The sequence below is a fragment of the Limulus polyphemus genome, unplaced genomic scaffold (assembly GCF_000517525.1).
Source record: "Limulus polyphemus unplaced genomic scaffold, Limulus_polyphemus-2.1.2 Scaffold46, whole genome shotgun sequence".
In the NCBI taxonomy this organism is placed as follows: domain Eukaryota; kingdom Metazoa; phylum Arthropoda; class Merostomata; order Xiphosura; family Limulidae; genus Limulus; species Limulus polyphemus.
The window spans coordinates 787,167-805,437 of NW_013665656.1; the positions used below are offsets into that span (position 1 = coordinate 787,167).

General features: G+C 32.3%; 1 protein-coding gene across 1 annotated transcript in view; it reads left to right on the top strand.

The window, feature by feature from the left end:
* LOC106462582 (titin-like) overlaps nucleotides 1–18,271 on the top strand; it is a 454,586-nt gene that overhangs the window by 22,482 nt on the left and 413,833 nt on the right. The window contains 5 exon segments of the mRNA XM_022390129.1: nucleotides 3,140–3,240; nucleotides 3,479–3,601; nucleotides 6,832–6,954; nucleotides 7,800–7,991; nucleotides 16,478–16,592. Coding sequence (XP_022245837.1) covers nucleotides 3,140–3,240; nucleotides 3,479–3,601; nucleotides 6,832–6,954; nucleotides 7,800–7,991; nucleotides 16,478–16,592 — 654 coding nt within the window.

Consider the following 18,271-nt stretch of genomic DNA (forward strand, 5'->3'; position numbering starts at 1 on the left):
TAAGTTTAACATGACAGCAAATGTACAACGTTTCGACAAGATTTTGTCATCATGTGATGATGACAAAACCTTGTCGAAACGTTGTACATTTGCTGTCATGTTAAACTTATATTAAAGTTTTTCTTCATTACCCATTTAAGCCGTCTCCAGCCATTATTAGTCTCAAAGTGGGTTCCTCGTCATCGAATCTATATATATATATTCTAAACTTACATTACATTAACCTAACTTGTACTATGCAACGTGACTTAACTACATTTCAATTTTAAACTGTATTCAATGCTCACTCGCATACAGCGTTGATAACGTAAATAGCAAGTTTTATCTCGTATGTTAACATATATATATATATATTAGTGACATACTTTTGTTGTTGTTGTTGTTGAAGTTCCATAAAAAAAAACTACATAAAAATTTGTGTTGTAGTTTGATTCATATTTTGGAAAAAAAGCACACCGCAGTGTTTAAGCCTAAGTGATTTTAAAGGTATATTAATGTTAGATTATGTATATAAGCATCTTTTTTAAAGTTTTTGTTATTAGCATTGCGTAAAAGTACTGTTTGATATATTTCTGAAAACAGTGCATACAGGAATTTTTAAGCATAAAAAGTGGTTTACCTTATTTCAATTTATTACATAGATTGTTTTACGTAAGTTAAAATTAATATTATATATAACACAGCTATGAAGCTGAAAATGAATGTATATGAGTTTTAAAAAATTTACTTCATTTTTACGTGTAAAACGTGGCACACACCTTTATAAATATATATTCCAGAGAAAATTGTATTTTCATTCGTTAGTAGCGCCACATAGTGCCAATATATTTCATTAGGCAACAAAATGGGCTAAGCTGATAAACTATACTATTACAATCTACACATTACAGTTGGATACTGTGAGCCGTATGGATTTCAAACAATATTATTAACACAATGTCCCATCTGGCTGAAGTAATAGGTCATAGATGGAATAACTACCAGCCTTTAATTAATATTTGGTAGATTTTTCAATCTAAAATACTAAATTCATCTATCAAGTAAACAAGTCAAACGTTAAAGATTTTTAATCTAATATATATATATATATATATATACTTATTCTACTGATTATGACGTAATTTTTTTACCTAACAACTTATTGCTTGAATAAAAAAAACTATATATCCATATTCTTGATCAAGTAGAATTTAACCCTTTCGTAACGACCCCGTCTTGATCCCAGATTGAAATTGTTAAATGTTCAGTGTCAGTATATCTGGGGAAGCTGAGTGTTTCAGGCACTACAAGTTACCCAAAACTTAATCTGTATTATGGTTTGCACAGGAGTTTAACACCACAATTTCTGCATTATCAGAACGAAGTTGCAACCGTCTGATCTAACGTTTCTTATCGTTACATACTACATCTTACTGAGATATCATAACTCCCTTTAACACATCTAACGTATCTTATCGTTACATACTACATCTTACTGAGATATCATAACTTTATCGTTACATACTACATCTTAATGAGTTATCATAACTCCCTTTAACACATCTAACGTATCTTATCGTTACATACTACATCTTAATGAGTTATCATAACTCCCTTTAACACATCTAACGTATCTTATCGTTACATAGTACATCTTAATGAGTTATCATAACTCCCTTTAACACATCTAACGTATCTTATCGTTACATATTACATCTTACTGAGAGCTCCCCAGTGGCACAGCGGTACGTCTGCGGACTTACAACGTTAGAAACCGGGTAGCTTTGTGCATAATTAAAAAACAAACAAACATCTTACTGAGATATCATAACTCCCTTTAACACATCTAACGTATTTTATTAATACATACTACATCTTACTGAGATATCATATCGAGGAAAGTAAGAGAAACATCAATATAGTAATATAATTTATTATTATTATTATAGCGCTCTTTGGAGGGAAAAATCCTAAAGTTGCTTTTTTTTCCTGAAGAAGTGAATTTTGAGAACAGGCGAGATTCAAATTCGCGACTTTGCTAACCATCCAAAAAACGAATCCTGCCACATGTCATTTTTTAACTTCCTCAGAAAAATTCTAACATCACAGGATATTGTGTCACCCTTTACTTTCCTATAGTTAGATTATACAATGGGGACTTTTGTATTTTAATGTTAACTTATGTTTATTTCTCAGTGTGAAATGCCTACATTTGCCAATTAGAAATATTTTCTTCAAAGGGAATGCCTCTGTATATGATATTAATTTACATTATTAATATTCTCGCCAATGCACTAACTTTGACGATCGAATATTAACAAACCTCCTCTAGATTGAGTCGGTGTGGTGCAGCGATTAGTCAGCATTAGTTAGTAGCCACTAAATATTGAACAATCGTATATACCAGTTTCTTTGTTTAGTTTTAGCACAAGATTGCATAATGAACTACCTGCGTTGTGTCGGCCGCAGAGATCGAGCTCCAAACTCTAGCATTATAAGCCTTCAAGCTTATCACTAAGCTACCAGGGGACATGTATACCAATATTTTTGTACAATAAATACCTTGAATGCGTTTATAACGTGACAAAAAAAAATCAACCATCAGATCAGACTTGTAAAGAAAGATCTTAGTGCCAATTATATACAATTCTGCTAATTTTTTTTAAGGAAAATTAATCTAATTATCAATTTACGACTGGAGTATATATTTAACTCTGCACCAAATTAAATATATTTATTTTGTAAGTTCTGGTGATAACATTAGTCTTGGTCCAAATATGTCTTTATTCATAAATATTTTAAAGTTATTAAAAAATCGTACATAACTTGTATATATATATAAGGACCCCAAGAAATGTTCTTGAGAGCTAACGTTTTAGAACTGGTTGAAGAGCTGAATACTTGTATAATTTAAGATATTTTTTTATGTTTTCTGTTTAAATTTTTCTTTTATAATCAGTATATTCCACACACATAGTTTTTTGTTTACCCTGGATGTGGTACGTTTCAACCATTATTACCTACGTTCTAGAAACACCTTTTTAATTTCTTTAACTTGCTTATAATAATAATAATAATTGAATTTCATGGAGTATCTAGACTTACTCGCTTCATGCTTATATCAATAAATCCACAAGAATGCGAGTTGTGCCTATTTCAGGACAGGATCTTCTTGAGCAGCTGGAAATGGACCTGAATAGTGGGTTCAAAACTTTGTCGGGAAATGAACCACCAGAGGAAATTCTGATAGCTCAAAATCAGGTTAGACTTTTGTTGAAGCGCCTTTCCGTAACCATCAGTTTCTTGTTATTTCCTTGATCGTTCACCAAGTGTTAAAACACAGTAAAATATTTAGATATGAATGTCTTAGATACATGGATTCGTGTCAAAGTTTTAAAAACTGTTTTCTCCTACTTATTTATAAAAGTATAGATAGATAGATATACAGTAATAATAGAAGTGGTGAATTAATAACTGCTGGATATCATAACCAATTTAGGTTAGAAATAAAATCAAAGAAATTCAAAGCCAAGAAGAAAAATTCACGCAATTATGGAGAGACTGTCAGCACCATATCCGACATGTGGCAGACTTCATGGAATTCGAAACAGGAGTTAAAGAGGTAAAGTCTTTAAGTTATATAATTTTTATTAATTTGTTGAGGTTTCTTCTTGTTTGGGTATTAAATTATTCACACGTAACAAAATCCCGTGCCAACGAAACATAATTTATCTGAACCTGTTTCTTTAGCTGCTTGTTTACTAGAAACCGTATGACGTCTCCAAGTAGCAGACATTATATTGTGTAATTTAGGCTTAGTTAGCACATACAACTATATCTATTTTCAGAAGTAAATAATTTTTCATAGAATTATTTAAATAAATATCGAATTAATCATTACTCTGTATGCTATTAATTACTGGTGTGAGTAATTAAAATATATTTGTAAAAAGGATTATAATAATTATGGTTTGTAATGATAATTTAATGTAGCTCTGTAGCAATATATATATATATGTATATATGGCCACGTTTCAAAAAATTTTAATTGATGAGCGCAAAGAACACAAAATGCACTATTTTAAACTTTGTGTCAAAATTAACTGATTTAAATTTGGGTAAAAATAATTTTGATGTCTGAATGAAGGTACTCGTTACATAAAACAAACCTATGTTTAGATTTTAAAAGACATTAATCGTCTTGCTGTTAAAAATATTCCTTTTCTTTTACGAATATCTTGTCTCTAGTAGGTTGGAAACAAATGTCCAGAACAATATAATAAATATCAAATTATCGGGTGTACTTATTGTTTAGTTTCTTCTGAAGGAAAAAAGTTGCTCAGAATGAATATAACCACTCCCAGTTTTTAATTTTTTTTTAATTAACTAAACTGATATCACAAATAACGTGCAATTGAAGCAAAACATTGAAACGACCTCATAACAAAAACACGTACCTTATCTATACTATATCATATACATCTCATAAATCTGTCCAACAATTTGGCAGATAAATAGGTGTATTTGAAAAATATGTAATGCTACAACGACTTGTAGTTAAGGAATACGTATTTAAAGAACAAAACTTAGTTTTAGTGCTTCTCTAGCATTAGATTTAACAATAGTGGAACTGTAAAAACGTTGGCGCAAATAGATTTTCATACGATATTTTCCTTTTCTGTTGTTAAACACAGAGATACATAACAAGCTATTTTGTGTTCCACCTACCACGGGTATCGAAACCCGATTTCTAACGTTATACGTCCTCAGACTTACATTTTTAGATACAGGATTTCTTAATGCGGGCATAAACTTCGGAATAAACAAAACTGTCATGAGCAAAATCAAAATTTTTCGTGTGGAGTTTTAATACTTTTTTCTCATCACAGGAGGGCTGGGCGTAACTTAGTGGTTACTGTGTTTAGAATCTGAATACGAGGATTCAAGCTTTTTGCCCCATTTCTGAAAAACGCCCTACGCACTTTGAAGCATTGAGTAAGCTCTAAGAATGATGGTCAAATACCACTATTTGGTCAGACAAGCGTAACCCAAGAACTGGCGACGTTTTCGAAGTTAGCCATCTTCCCTCCAGTACATCAATTCGAAGTTAGGGGCAGCCATGTGCAGATAGCCTTTGCGTATCTTTGCACGAATATTCGAAATAACAATCTTACCACAAAAAATAAGAAGAAAGATACTATTCGTGTAATTAATTACTTTCTAAGTATTTTATTAAAGAAAATTGCTTACTATAAGATTAGTTGGTGTGATTTTTAGTAACCTCATTAATATGTTTAGACTTTATCTATCTTTTAAATGTTTTATTTATTGTATCTTAACATAAGGACAAGGAACCATGTGGTCCTTTAAGACTGTCCCTACACATCCACCACCAGTAAAAATAAAAACTAAAGTCACTTTTTATTTTTCGGGGAATCATCGCCTACACTACTGCTGATGGCAACTCATTCCATAAGCTAATCACCCTGTTAGAAAAATGAAACTGTCTTAGTCGGAGCCTAGCCTGACTTTTCCAAATCTTAAATTTGTGTCCTCTCGTTTTAGTGATCAGAATTCATCACAAAAAAAGTCAAAGACCTTTATACTATTGATCCCTTCGATAATATTTCCTAAATTCAATAGGATCAATACTTCCCATTGTTTTCTCAAGAAAAAATAAATTTAGAAAGCTTAACCTATCCCTATAAGATAACATTCACTTGTCCTCGGAACCATACTAGTAGCCCTTTTCTGAACCCTTTCCATTAAGACAGCATTCTTTCTTAGATAAGGAGACCAAACCTGCACACAATATTGTAAGTGAGGCCTATCTAGTGATTTGTGTAAAGAAATAACTATCTCTTTTTTTAGTTGTAATCAAAATGTTTATAGATAAATTCTAATATTCTACTATCTATACTACTACCAACAGAGCAATGCCTCAATGGTTTGAGTGACTTATCTACCACTATATCAAAGTTATTTTGTTCAGGCACGCTGTTGTGTGGGTTCTCAACTTATGATAACCCAATTGCATTACCCTGCACGTACCATAATTAAAGGTAATTTGCCACCTTATTGTCCATTCGAATCATTGTATAGTATCTCAACATATTCAATACAGATAGAATTACCCAAGATTAATGTTATCGGAATTTTTTACTTTTATACCCTTATCAATGTCAACAAGAAAAAGTAAAGTCTCAAGCACCGATTCCCGTGGCTACTAAGTTACTAGTTTAACTTGCTTCACTGATAAGAACCTGTTCCTTCTCTCATCCAACCACCCTAAAATCCAATTAACTAGTATTTTTCCAATTCCTATTGATGTGATTTTCTTAGCTAATATTCTGTGTAACACCTTATCAAAAGCTAATATAAGTGCACCAATTCACTCGATCATCCAGATAATACGAATATCCTCGATAAAAATTAATTTATTAATAAGGGAAGTTTTCCTTCTAGTGAATCCATGCTGATTTTATTTATGTTATCATAGTTCGCTAAATAGTTTTGTAAATCTTTTATCAGACTGTTTAAAACCTTTCCTATTATATGTGTAAGACTAAATGCTCTATAATTTTCAGGAAAAGTTATCACACATTTTAAAAAGGGGAATAATATTAGTAGTTCTCGAACATGCCCACTATTTACTGACCTATAAAAAGTCTGTGTAGTAAAGGGCAAAACAAAAGATATATTTAGTCTTTGATAATCTATTCTGCCACTAGACTCGAATTAGGACAGTAAACACCACTAAATTATGTGGTTCATTATGCACGGTAATCATCTGGAATATCTGTACTTTATATATTATCATATTAAATAGTAACTAGTACTTTAACACTGTAGGTGACAGAATGGATTCTTAAACCTGGAGACAAAATGCTGAGTTCTCAAGACGATATTGGCGAATCTCTGTTAAGATCAGAAGAGTTACTTCAAGAACACAATGATTTAGAAATCAGCTGTACTGTAAGTTTGTTGTAGTATTCTAGTGTAAGTTTGGGTTATTTATCTTAGATTATTAATCTGAATTTATAACAAGGAGTAAAGTATTTTTACAAGTTTACAGATTTACAAGCTTATGAACAGAGTCTATTTTATTGCTATTATGTTTACAAGGAAAATTATAAAAGTATGAAACAATCAGCGTTCGATACCCATGAAGGGTATAGCGCAAATAGCCCATTATGGAGCCTTGCGATTAAATACAAACAAATAAGCAACAATTATTAACAGTTTTGTAAAGTACTGCAGTAAAAATTCATAAAACGAGCTTCTGGAGGTCGTTTCGTAACAAAATAGGGCACGGTTTGGCTCTGTGGTGGAGATCTGGATTTTGGAGTTGGCGAACCTGGTTTGAATCCATGCAATACCACATAATATTACGCCGACTTTAAGCTGTGAATGTGTTATAGGAGCAAGAGTCAATCATTTAGCGTGGATGGTGGACGATACCAACTGGTTACCTTCTTTCTGGTCAGTAGTTCAAAAGTACAGGGAGACAGCAGGAAATAGCCTTTGTACCTTCGCCACAAATACAAAATAAAAATACCATAACATTTTATACGGGTAAAGGATATGAATTGTATACGTTATTTTACATTAAAATATTTTTGTTTGTGTTTTAAAAGACAAATGTGGTCAAATTTTATTTTAGTCGTAAAGTAAAAATATTTTCGAATCTGAGTGTTGTGTTACATCTAGAAATTTGTTATAGACAGGGATGGATTAATGACAAATATGTTTCCTTTGAAACAAATACATGAAGTGTAGATTTCCAAGCAGTATGAATCCATCATTTTTTGATGTTTTAGAAAACATACGGACAATATGCCGAGTTACGTCACAAGGCTGAAAACATGCTAAAACGTGAACATCCTCTTACGAAGGAGATCGAGGCTCAGAGGAATTACATGGACAACGTCTGCAGGGCTTTCGCAAGTCGTCTGGAGCGCCGCCGCAATCTGCTAACAGCATCAACCAGGTTTCATCGCTTATTGGATGAGGTAATATAACTTTGTTTCGAAAAGAGGGGGGTCGAAGGATGATTGCTATAACGAGAACTCAGTGCTATTGCTGTTGAAAGGATGAAGGTGGACATCTGTCCTCGTATATTAAGTCTATGGATAACACTGATTTATTACAGATATGTGTTGGTTCAGGCCTTCAGCATATTTGAATCGCTATTAATAAGAATAAGACTTAAATTATTACTTACAAAGAATCACATTTTCAAACGTACTACAACTTCACTATTTACTAGTAAGAAAAAGAACTAAGTATTCAGTTGTTGTTGTTGTTGTTTTCAATTAACCTTTCAGTCAGATTGTGCAGCGGAATAGACAACGCTCATCGTAGAATTACTCAATTTAAGTTTTCTAACTCTCTACGTTTAGATGACACATTAAACAAAACGAAACGTGAGCTGACTAGTAAACGATCTTAGTTTTGTTTTAAACTGTTATTCTTGTTTTGAACGTTACTTATCTTTATTTCGTTACCATAAAACATTACCACATAAAACAAGAACAAAGAAACAAATCCCGCTGTAACATGATGGCGATCTCTACCTACACCTTTAATGCGCATGTGACGATTTGAAAAGCCGTTAAGCTTGACAATGACATATGCTTTATAAGTGCATTTCTTTTGGTTACTCTCAGCTTTGTAAATGCTCAGTTTTTGTTCTTTGGTCTGCGGTTGGGATCAAGCTTCTGAAGAATCAGTATAAATATAAAATAAACCATCTGTAGATTCTAAGGTTTCTAATTCTCTCCGACTGAATCAACTTTAAAAAGTAGTTTGAAGGATTTATAAGGATTATCTGAATGAAAAACTGAAGAAGTACAAAACTTATAAGAGTGTGTAAACTAGATGTACTTACATAGGCTCCACGAAAGTGTTCTGTTTCAAGAGTAAATTTGATCAAAATTAAATAAAATTATTTTTATTTCTTGCCTTTGAAGTTCATATGTCATGTTGTGTTGTAGCTTACAGAGTTCATAATTATTCTCGTGATTCATGGTATGCGCATATATTACTGATGTCACGACAGTACAAATTGCAACAAATTACATATGTGACGTCATTTTACTGTCTAGTGACTGACTGACAGACAACACACTTCTGTATAGTGGTGCGAGTGGTTAAAACAGGTGACTCCTCCAAGCGGACTTCGGCCTCCTTTCGGAAAAATAACAAAATATAGAATACATACTTTGAAAACAGTGGAGAATAACATTATTAAAATATTTCAATTTTTGGTGAAAAACTGTAGGAAAATTTTAAAATGTACCTTACGAAAACTTTATGTTTAGGTCAGAAAGAAAATGAAACTTTTGCGTATTGAATGAATGATTTTGAAAAATAAATTATATTACTATATAGAACAAATAACGACATGAAGAAGTAGAATATAGATGTAATATGACGATATTAGGAATTTCGGAAGTATCGGGTGAAGATATTGTGGCGTCGGTAAAGATTATTAATTAGGTGAGGATACTGTGGTGACAGTATGGATCATAAATCGGTGAGGATAGAGTGTTGTCAGTAAAGAAGATTATAAATCGGGTGAGGATAATGTGGCGTCAGGAAAAAAAAAAAGATTATTGATCAGATGAGGATAGAGTGGTGTCAGTAAAAAATATTATTAATCAATTTCCGAATATGAACTGTGTGTGTACTATTAATCATGGGATGAAGTTGGGTTTTTGTACTGGTGAAGGTAAGACAATTGAATAGGGTAAGATGGGTAATATTCCTTGTCCAATATTGATAATATTGAATTTTATTGAACGTAAATAAAAACTTATGAAACGGTAACGTAATTTGCATGGACAAAAGGTAGTTTTTTTATGGTTTAACAGCTTGAATTGTTATGGTTTAAATGTCGAAAGCTGATGAGGCATTAAAAATTGCAAATATAGATGGAAAACGAAAAGGAACGTGATGATGTAAATAAAGGGTGAACATGGAATTGTGTAATTAAGGTTAAGTATAACGATCAAATAAACGTAACGTTACTGAAGAACTGATTTCAATTTAATTAGGGTTAGATATATGTATTATCCTGTGACTGTGGTGGATCTTTTGTAAAAATTAATTGTAATTTTAAGAATATGTTAAATGAATTAAATTAATACGCTAGCACTAAAAATGATCAATGGCAAGAAAACAGAAAATAAAAAATAATTCCTGGTATCTCTTAAAACATTTTCAAATTAAATAATGTCAAATATATTTTGATTAATTGTATAACCCTTAGGAAATAAATCTTATTTCTTCTTACCCTTAAACAATTTTTAAGGTTGCTAATTATTGTAATTGTTTCATCAGGCATGTTTCATCAGGTATTTTTAGGCATGGCCATGTGGTTAGATAGCTCGACTCGCAATCTGCGGGTCGCAGGTTCGAATCCCCATCCCACCAAACATGCTCGCCCTTTCAGCCGTGGGAGCGTTATAACGTGACGGTCAATCCCACTATTCGTTGGTAAAAGAGTAGCCCAAGAGTTGGCGGTGGGTGGTGATGACTAGTATTACACTGCTAAATTAGGTACGGCTAGCACAGATATCCCTCGTATAGCTTTGCGCGAAATTCAAAAAACAAACGAACAATTTATTTTTAGTATGCATGGAATTTTTTCCGCCCAGTGTAAGTTCGCAAATTGGTCAAATGAACAATAACAGTAGAATAATTCAAAACTTTTAATTTTTAATTGCTAATATACAAATTTTGAGAGCATTTTAACACCATGATGATGATGATGACGTTTCTCAGAACCATCAGATATAAACAGTTTTTATTGTAATAGCAATAATTGAAACTTGGCTCAGACAGAATAAATACTTACAGTAGGAAACGAATGATTATTCTTACACCTGGATCTGGGATAATGGAAAAGAAAGGTAACAGTGTAGGTATATATATATATCAAAATCTAAATTACAAAGTATTATCAAATAAGACCTATCCTTACGCTATCAATATATCTTATACTTGCTAAATAATTATTCATCGAAATAATTTAAAAAGGAAAACACACAAACACATATAAAGTTGTGTATAGTCCTCCAATTGTACAATTAGTTATTTTTTAATGGGGCTTGTATAACTTGTTTAAATAAATTTAGTATGGAACATGAAGAGAACACTTTATATATGTGGATCTTAAATCTAGATTTTGAAATGTGATCACGGTATGAATACCACAACTTTCCTTTATCCCTAATGTCCATGTGGATTTAGATTTTGAAATGTGATCACGGTATGAATACCACAACTTTCCTTTATCCCTAATGTCCATGTGGATCTAGATTTTGAAATGTGATCACGGTATGAATACCACAACTTTCCTTTATCCCTAATGTCCATGTGGAATGGGGTCATTAATCACATTCACCTATCCCCAATAATTACTGCGAGTAATGCAATCTTACTTTGATCAGATATTTTATAATAAAACTGATTCTGTCTGGAATTTTCTGTAAATATGTTTGTACAAATGTTTCAGTTCATCCCCCAATATGTTAATAACTCGTATTCCATTCATTTATTTCAGTATGAGTAACCTTAGTGATGATAAAAACTGTATAGTTTAGAATTGCTTTCTTGAAACCTGATTGAAACAAGGGTAACTTAAAATCATAAATAATATTCAACGTTAAACTGGTACACAGTTAAAAACATTTTATTTAGGCCTATCTATGGCCTTCAAAAAGTTGACGACTCTACATGTTTCGACGTTACAACGTCATCCTCAGGAGTGAATTACAAGACAATTGCCAAAGTATTTACGTTGAATATTATTTATGATTTTAACTTTATACACAAGTGCCAAAATATTATAAGGGTAACTTACTGACAAATGAAAAGAAACAATTTTATGAATTTTTGTTGAAGTTATTGGGTATTTTATAATAATGTTTAACCGCGGCATAGCAGCTCATAGAACGGCTCTGAGTTTGTTTGTTTTTGTTGTTTTTTTAAGTATAAACTTTTAGCTCGTAGCTCCGTCATCTCTTGACCGATTCGAGATCTAATTACAGTTTTGGACTCAGAGTGTCAAACGCTTTCGATTGATTATTTAACCACTCCCTAGGTCTCATAGATTAATTTACTCTAATCCTGTCTAAAATATTTTCAATTTGAGAATAGGCTGATAGAGATTCTGGGGAGTAATAAAATCGAATCGGGTAAACGTGTGCCCCACGCTTGGTATTGCTGGCGCACAAAAATATGGATAATAAAAAGGAAAAAAAAAAAGGTACTCGTAGATTAATTTACTCTAATCTTGCCTAAAAGAATTTCAAGTGCCGCGACTATTGGGAATTCCCTCTTGTTTATCTTAGCCGAGCTAAAAACAAAAACAAAAAACGTTATATTAAAGCACAATCCTTGGTTTCCCATTTTAGTTGAATATATTAATCAGAAAAAAACATTTGTATATTGAATGTTTAATTAATTCAACTCATCAAAATAAGATATTGTATGAAACAAACAAAAAAGTGCCAGTAGAAATGCAAAACTAATTATAAAAAGGTTATATATCACAGAGAATAATATAAAGGAAAATTGTAATGATTGATGAGCACTACAAAAACAACTAGAGGGAGACTCCGTAGCGTTGATCATATTCGGCTCTCAAAACATACGAAAATGTGTCTATATGTCCGTCGTTATCAGCAGACACGAACCATTTTAGGCATGACAATGAGGAATAATATACTACATATGTCCACCAAGCTTCATCAAAATTCGATAATTTTTGACTGAGTGTGAAAAATCGGCCCCATGTTAACAGATTGTTTTTTTTTATGTTCGTGACCTTGACTTTTAACCCTCCAAAAACTAATCACTTCTAAGTTGGATCATAGTCCAAATGTATACCAACTTTCGTCAAAATCCATTCAGCCGTTTTTGAGAAATCTTTCTGACAAACACACATATACACACATGGGTGAAAACATAACCTCCGTCCACCTTCGACGGGTGAGGTAATTATTTTCCTAGAGATATGAGAGTTTCAGGCGAAATAATGACTTAGTTACATAGAAAAAATAATCACAGATGTTTTATTTAATAAGTATTTTACAACAGTGGGACAAAAGTTAGCTCACTGAATCCCAGTAATTAGCAATTCCTATTCGAAGCGTTGTCTAATTTCGGACAGTGAATCCTAGGTGGTTGAATTGTGTTCTTCCAGCTACTTGGCACATAACCATATTTCATTTAAGAGGAGAATACACGTTCCCTGACCATTGGAATATCCTGGAAACGTGGTGTTTTTATGGTAACCAACATCAAAAACCTTAGTATGAAAAAATAATACTGTACATAGTCTGAGGTTTTAGTTTAGTATATAGCAATTTTCGGACTTGTTGAATTGAATTTTGGCAATTAAAACAGCGTTTTTCAAACATTTTACTTGTTAAATTGTTACCATGGCTTATAAATAAGCTGCATAACAACGGCTTTACTGTTACAGCAATTTTTAGATTATGTACACTCAAAATAAAATGTTCCTTAATAGCAGTCTTAACCTCCATGTTGTCACTCATCCAATCCGTTACTAGTTCAAACTTAGCTTTGGAAGGATACGATTTTTTCATTCTTATACATGCTGTTGAAATGTATATGATTCGCGAATAGGATATGCCAAGACCTAGTGAATGAAGCTTGTCAATCATTCACGACTTCATGTCCTGTTATGAACGTATACTAAAATCCACCAACATATTTACATAAATACTTCTTCGTAAGCAGTACTTTAGTAATATAGTACCCGACGTCAAACAATGCTGCAAATGTTCAGTATAAACTTGTTTTATAAAGGTTTACTTCACGCCAATTTAAAATGTCATATTTTAATGGAATTTTATAATTAAAATACAAAATGTTATTGGTTTGCATATCTGATCTATGTAGCCTATTGTCTCATCTAATTACGTACGACTGCAGAAGAAACATTTTGAGGAGAAAAGGAACATAAATTAATTTTTAATATCCAGTTTTCATTTTGTAAAAAGAAATATCTTTGTCTCAAACTAGCAACTGTTTTAGCCCAATATAATTTATATAATTTATTTCGTTGATATGGCGTGTTTTCAATCGATCAGTGTTATTATAGCAACCCCTGAAATAAGGGACACGTTTGGGAGTTTTTAAATAAAAAATCCAGTTCTTTCTGTCACAAAACCTTACAGACCAAAATAGAACCGTATCTGGCCATGCACAGTATTTTATCACACTATGTTTTGTTTTTTTCAACGGATGTTCCAGTTGTCAGAGAACGTGTTTCACCCTCGTAGATAAAAGAGCGTCATTCGATATAGTTTTGTTCAAAATGATATACTTGTAAACAGAAGTGCACAATTCATGTCAGAATTGACACATCCTCTACTAGGAATCCAGGTTCGCGTCCTATCGCCGCAAAATTGTGCTACACACTTTAAATTCGTGGGTATTTCATAAGAATGACAGCCAAGTCCCATTATTAGCAATGAGTAACGTTGACTAGCTTCCTTCTTTCTAGTCTACGAGTTCATATTTAACGACGACAAGCGCAGAAAGTTCTTGTGTAACATCGTTCAAATATCCGAAAACAAGCAAGTCTTTTTCAGGTTTTCTTAAGGCACTCATTGATAACAATTTATTTTTATTTTTCAACTGATTGGGCAGAAATTGTCAACATTGTAATGTATCTGCTCCACCAAATTTTCTAAAACTTAAGTCCTGTTACGTCTCTACCTTTATCTAAGGTTATACCTTTTTAAAGAAATGGTGAAGTAGAAAATCTAGGAAATTACCTACTGATTTCACTGTTAAGTGTACTTAATAGAATTAGAAGAAGAAAAATTGTGCCTTTTAGACTTCCTTAATAGCGGCTTTTGTTTGTTTGTTTTTAAATCACAAAGCTACCCAATGAACTATCTGTGCTCTGCTCACCGAGGGGATCGGAACCTGAATTTTAGAGTTGTAAGCTGTGAGGCTTACCGTTGAGCCACCCGGAGGCTAATAGTAGAAATATAATTATTAATTCTCAATTTAGCTTTGGTCAAGTATAGAAACTCTAAGAAACGCTTTAGAAAAAAATATATAATTGTACCTGTAAATTTCTAAAAATCACGATAAGCTTATAGCGCTAAAAATTGGGGTTTGATTCTCGCGAAGGGTACATTACAAATAGTCCACTGTTTATGTTTGCGCTTAAAAGAAACAAGAAAAACTTAAAAACAAAACATAAATGATGAATTTAAAAATAAAAATCTATGTTTTGATATTTTAGATATAAACTGTGGTGCTTCACAAGGCTCTATTGTAGGCCCAGTTTTATTTAGCTTACATGTAATTAACACTATTATTTTTAATAAATGTATATTTTTTTTACTTGTTGCACACAATGACTTACATGAAATACATAAATAGTACAGAGAGTCTAAATAAATTATTAATTTGGCTAGCTGCAAAAAGCTTTCTCTAAATATGATTATAAATACATATATAAGTAAAAGATTATTAACTTTTGCAAAAACGTTAAAGTTTTTAGCAAGCCTATTAATATATACTGAAGTTATCTAACAAGTGAATGTAGCCAGATTTTTAGTTTTTTTATTATTAATGAGAATTTAAATGTGACAAAAAGGTAAAAAAAAAAAACTCCCAGAAACTTCGGTATACTAGTAAGTGCAATATATATTGTATCAGCAACAACAATTCTACAGTGTTTGATTCTCTCCACGGACTTGCAGAATATTCGTGAAAGAGCTTACGAAATATATAGACAATATATACAATATATGACCTGTAAGTATGAATAATTCTACCGTATGGCATCTGTCCACGCACTAATGGTTGGGGACCACTTGTCTCTTGTGGTATTGAAGACATTCACATAAATTTTATATTAAGTCATCCTCATTGCCTTTAGAGCATCTGTATAGAATGAAGACATTTCTGTTTATGTTTAAGGGTTCGAATGATATATTACTTAAACTAATTTCTTATTATAAACAGTTATATACATTATAATAATACAAGTAATTATTATCAACTTCATATTCCGTATATAATGTTAGATATACGTTAGGTACTGTAAATTCTTGACCGGAAATATGTTTGAAATTATCAGACAATTTAAAATCTGATGCTAATATGTTTATCTATGGAAAGTAAATAAATATATTTTTTAATGAATATATCTGAGAAGTATAATTTTTTTTGTTCGTGTAGTTTTGACTAATTGATAAATTAAATTATTTAACATTTATTATTGTTGGGGCTATAACATGATTTATCTCTTAAAAAAGTAACATGCGCAGATATAATAACATAATTATACTCATTTTGTTGTGTAAAGGCCACAAAATGTTTGATTTGTAGTTATCGGTAACGGGAAATAATTATATTTTAGTTCTATGTCTTTAATGGGTGCATACACAAGAGGTTTTTGAGGTTAACTCAATGTAGATGATAATTAAATTTGCTGTAGGACTTCAAGAAAACAGAAGAAGTGAGGAAAATGCTTCTAACAGACAAAGAAATAACAGATAGTCACGAAGTACAACTTATGGACAACCAGCTTCATCACACTTTTAACCGTCTTGGTGAGTGAAACTTCATCACACTTTTAACCATCTTGGTGAGTTAAACTTCATCACACTTTTAACCGTCTTGGTAAGTTAAACTTCATCACACTTTTAACCATCTTGGTGAGTTAAACTTCATCACACTTTTAACCGTCTTGGTAAGTTAAACTTCATCACACTTTTAACTGTCTTGGTAAGTTAAACTTCATCACACTTTTAACCGTCTTGGTAAGTTAAACTTCATCACACTTTTAACCATCTTGGTGAGTGAAACTTCATCACATTTTTAACCATCTTGGCGAGTCAAACTTCATCACACTTTTAACCGTCTTGGTAAGTGAAACTTCATCACATTTTTAACCATCTTGACGAGTCAAACTTCATCACACTTTTAACCGTCTTGGTAAGTTAAACTTCTTCACACTTTTAACCGTCTTGGTGAGTGAAACTTCATCACACTTTTAACCGTCTTGGTAAGTGAAACTTCATCACACTTTTAACCATCTTGGCGAGTCAAACTTCATCACACTTTTAACCGTCTTGGTAAGTTAAACTTCATCACACTTTTAACCGTCTTGGTGAGTGAAATTTCATCACACTTTTAACCGTCTTGGTGAGTGAAACTTCATCACACTTTTAACCGTCTTGGTAAGTTAAACTTCATCACACTTTTAACCGTCTTGGTGAGTCACGTAACCTACATTTCTCTCGAAAATAAGCCTTTCTTCCAAAGATCTTCGTTTTTGGTCGATATATTTACACTGTAGTGAAGAAGTAAGCGATAGTGAGTAACATTTTATCCAGCAAAGATATTTCTGTAATGAAACCGTGAGTTTATTAATCCATTGTTGTAGGATAAGTTTTTCACTTTTCGCACTTAACGGATTGGTTATTTTAACCGTTTAACTAGTTTTCTCAGTTACTTATTACCAGCTATAAAATACAAAATAGATTCTTCCGAACAAAACCCGTCTTTAGATTCATAAAGGTGAAAGCGTTTCGGAATACACTTTTACATAATCAGCGAAGTCTAAAACAACGTTTCGTAACTTCCTTTCACAGTTACTCTTCAACATCCCACACGGCCTTAGATGATGTTAAAACCAACTTGAAGATCTTGGCCTTTTCTCTGAGATTTCTTAGAGCAAAATCATTATCGTCATTTTTCCTGAAAAAGTAATAATATTATAAACATTATCGTTACTTGTCCTGACAAAAATAATAGTATCATGAACATTATGATTAACCGTCCTGACAAAAGTAATAGTATCATGAACATTATGATTAACCGTCCTGACAAAAGTAATAGTATCATGAACATTATGATTAACCGTCCTGACAAAAGTAATAGTATCATAAACATTATGATTAACCGTCCTGACAAAAGTAATAGTATCATGAACAATTTTGGCTACTCCTCCTGACAAAAGTAATAGTATCATGAACAATTTTGGCTACCCCTCCTGCCAAAAGTAATAGTATCATGAACATTATGGTTACCCGTCCTGGCCCCCCGGTGGCACAACGGTAGGTCTGCGGACTTACAACGCTAGATACCTGGTTTCGATACCCGTGGTTGGCAGAGCACAGATAGCCCATTGTGTAGCTTTGTGCTTAACTTCAAACAAACAAATACCCGTCCTGACAAAAGTAATAGTATCATGAACAATTTTGGCTACCCCTCCTGCCAAAAGTAA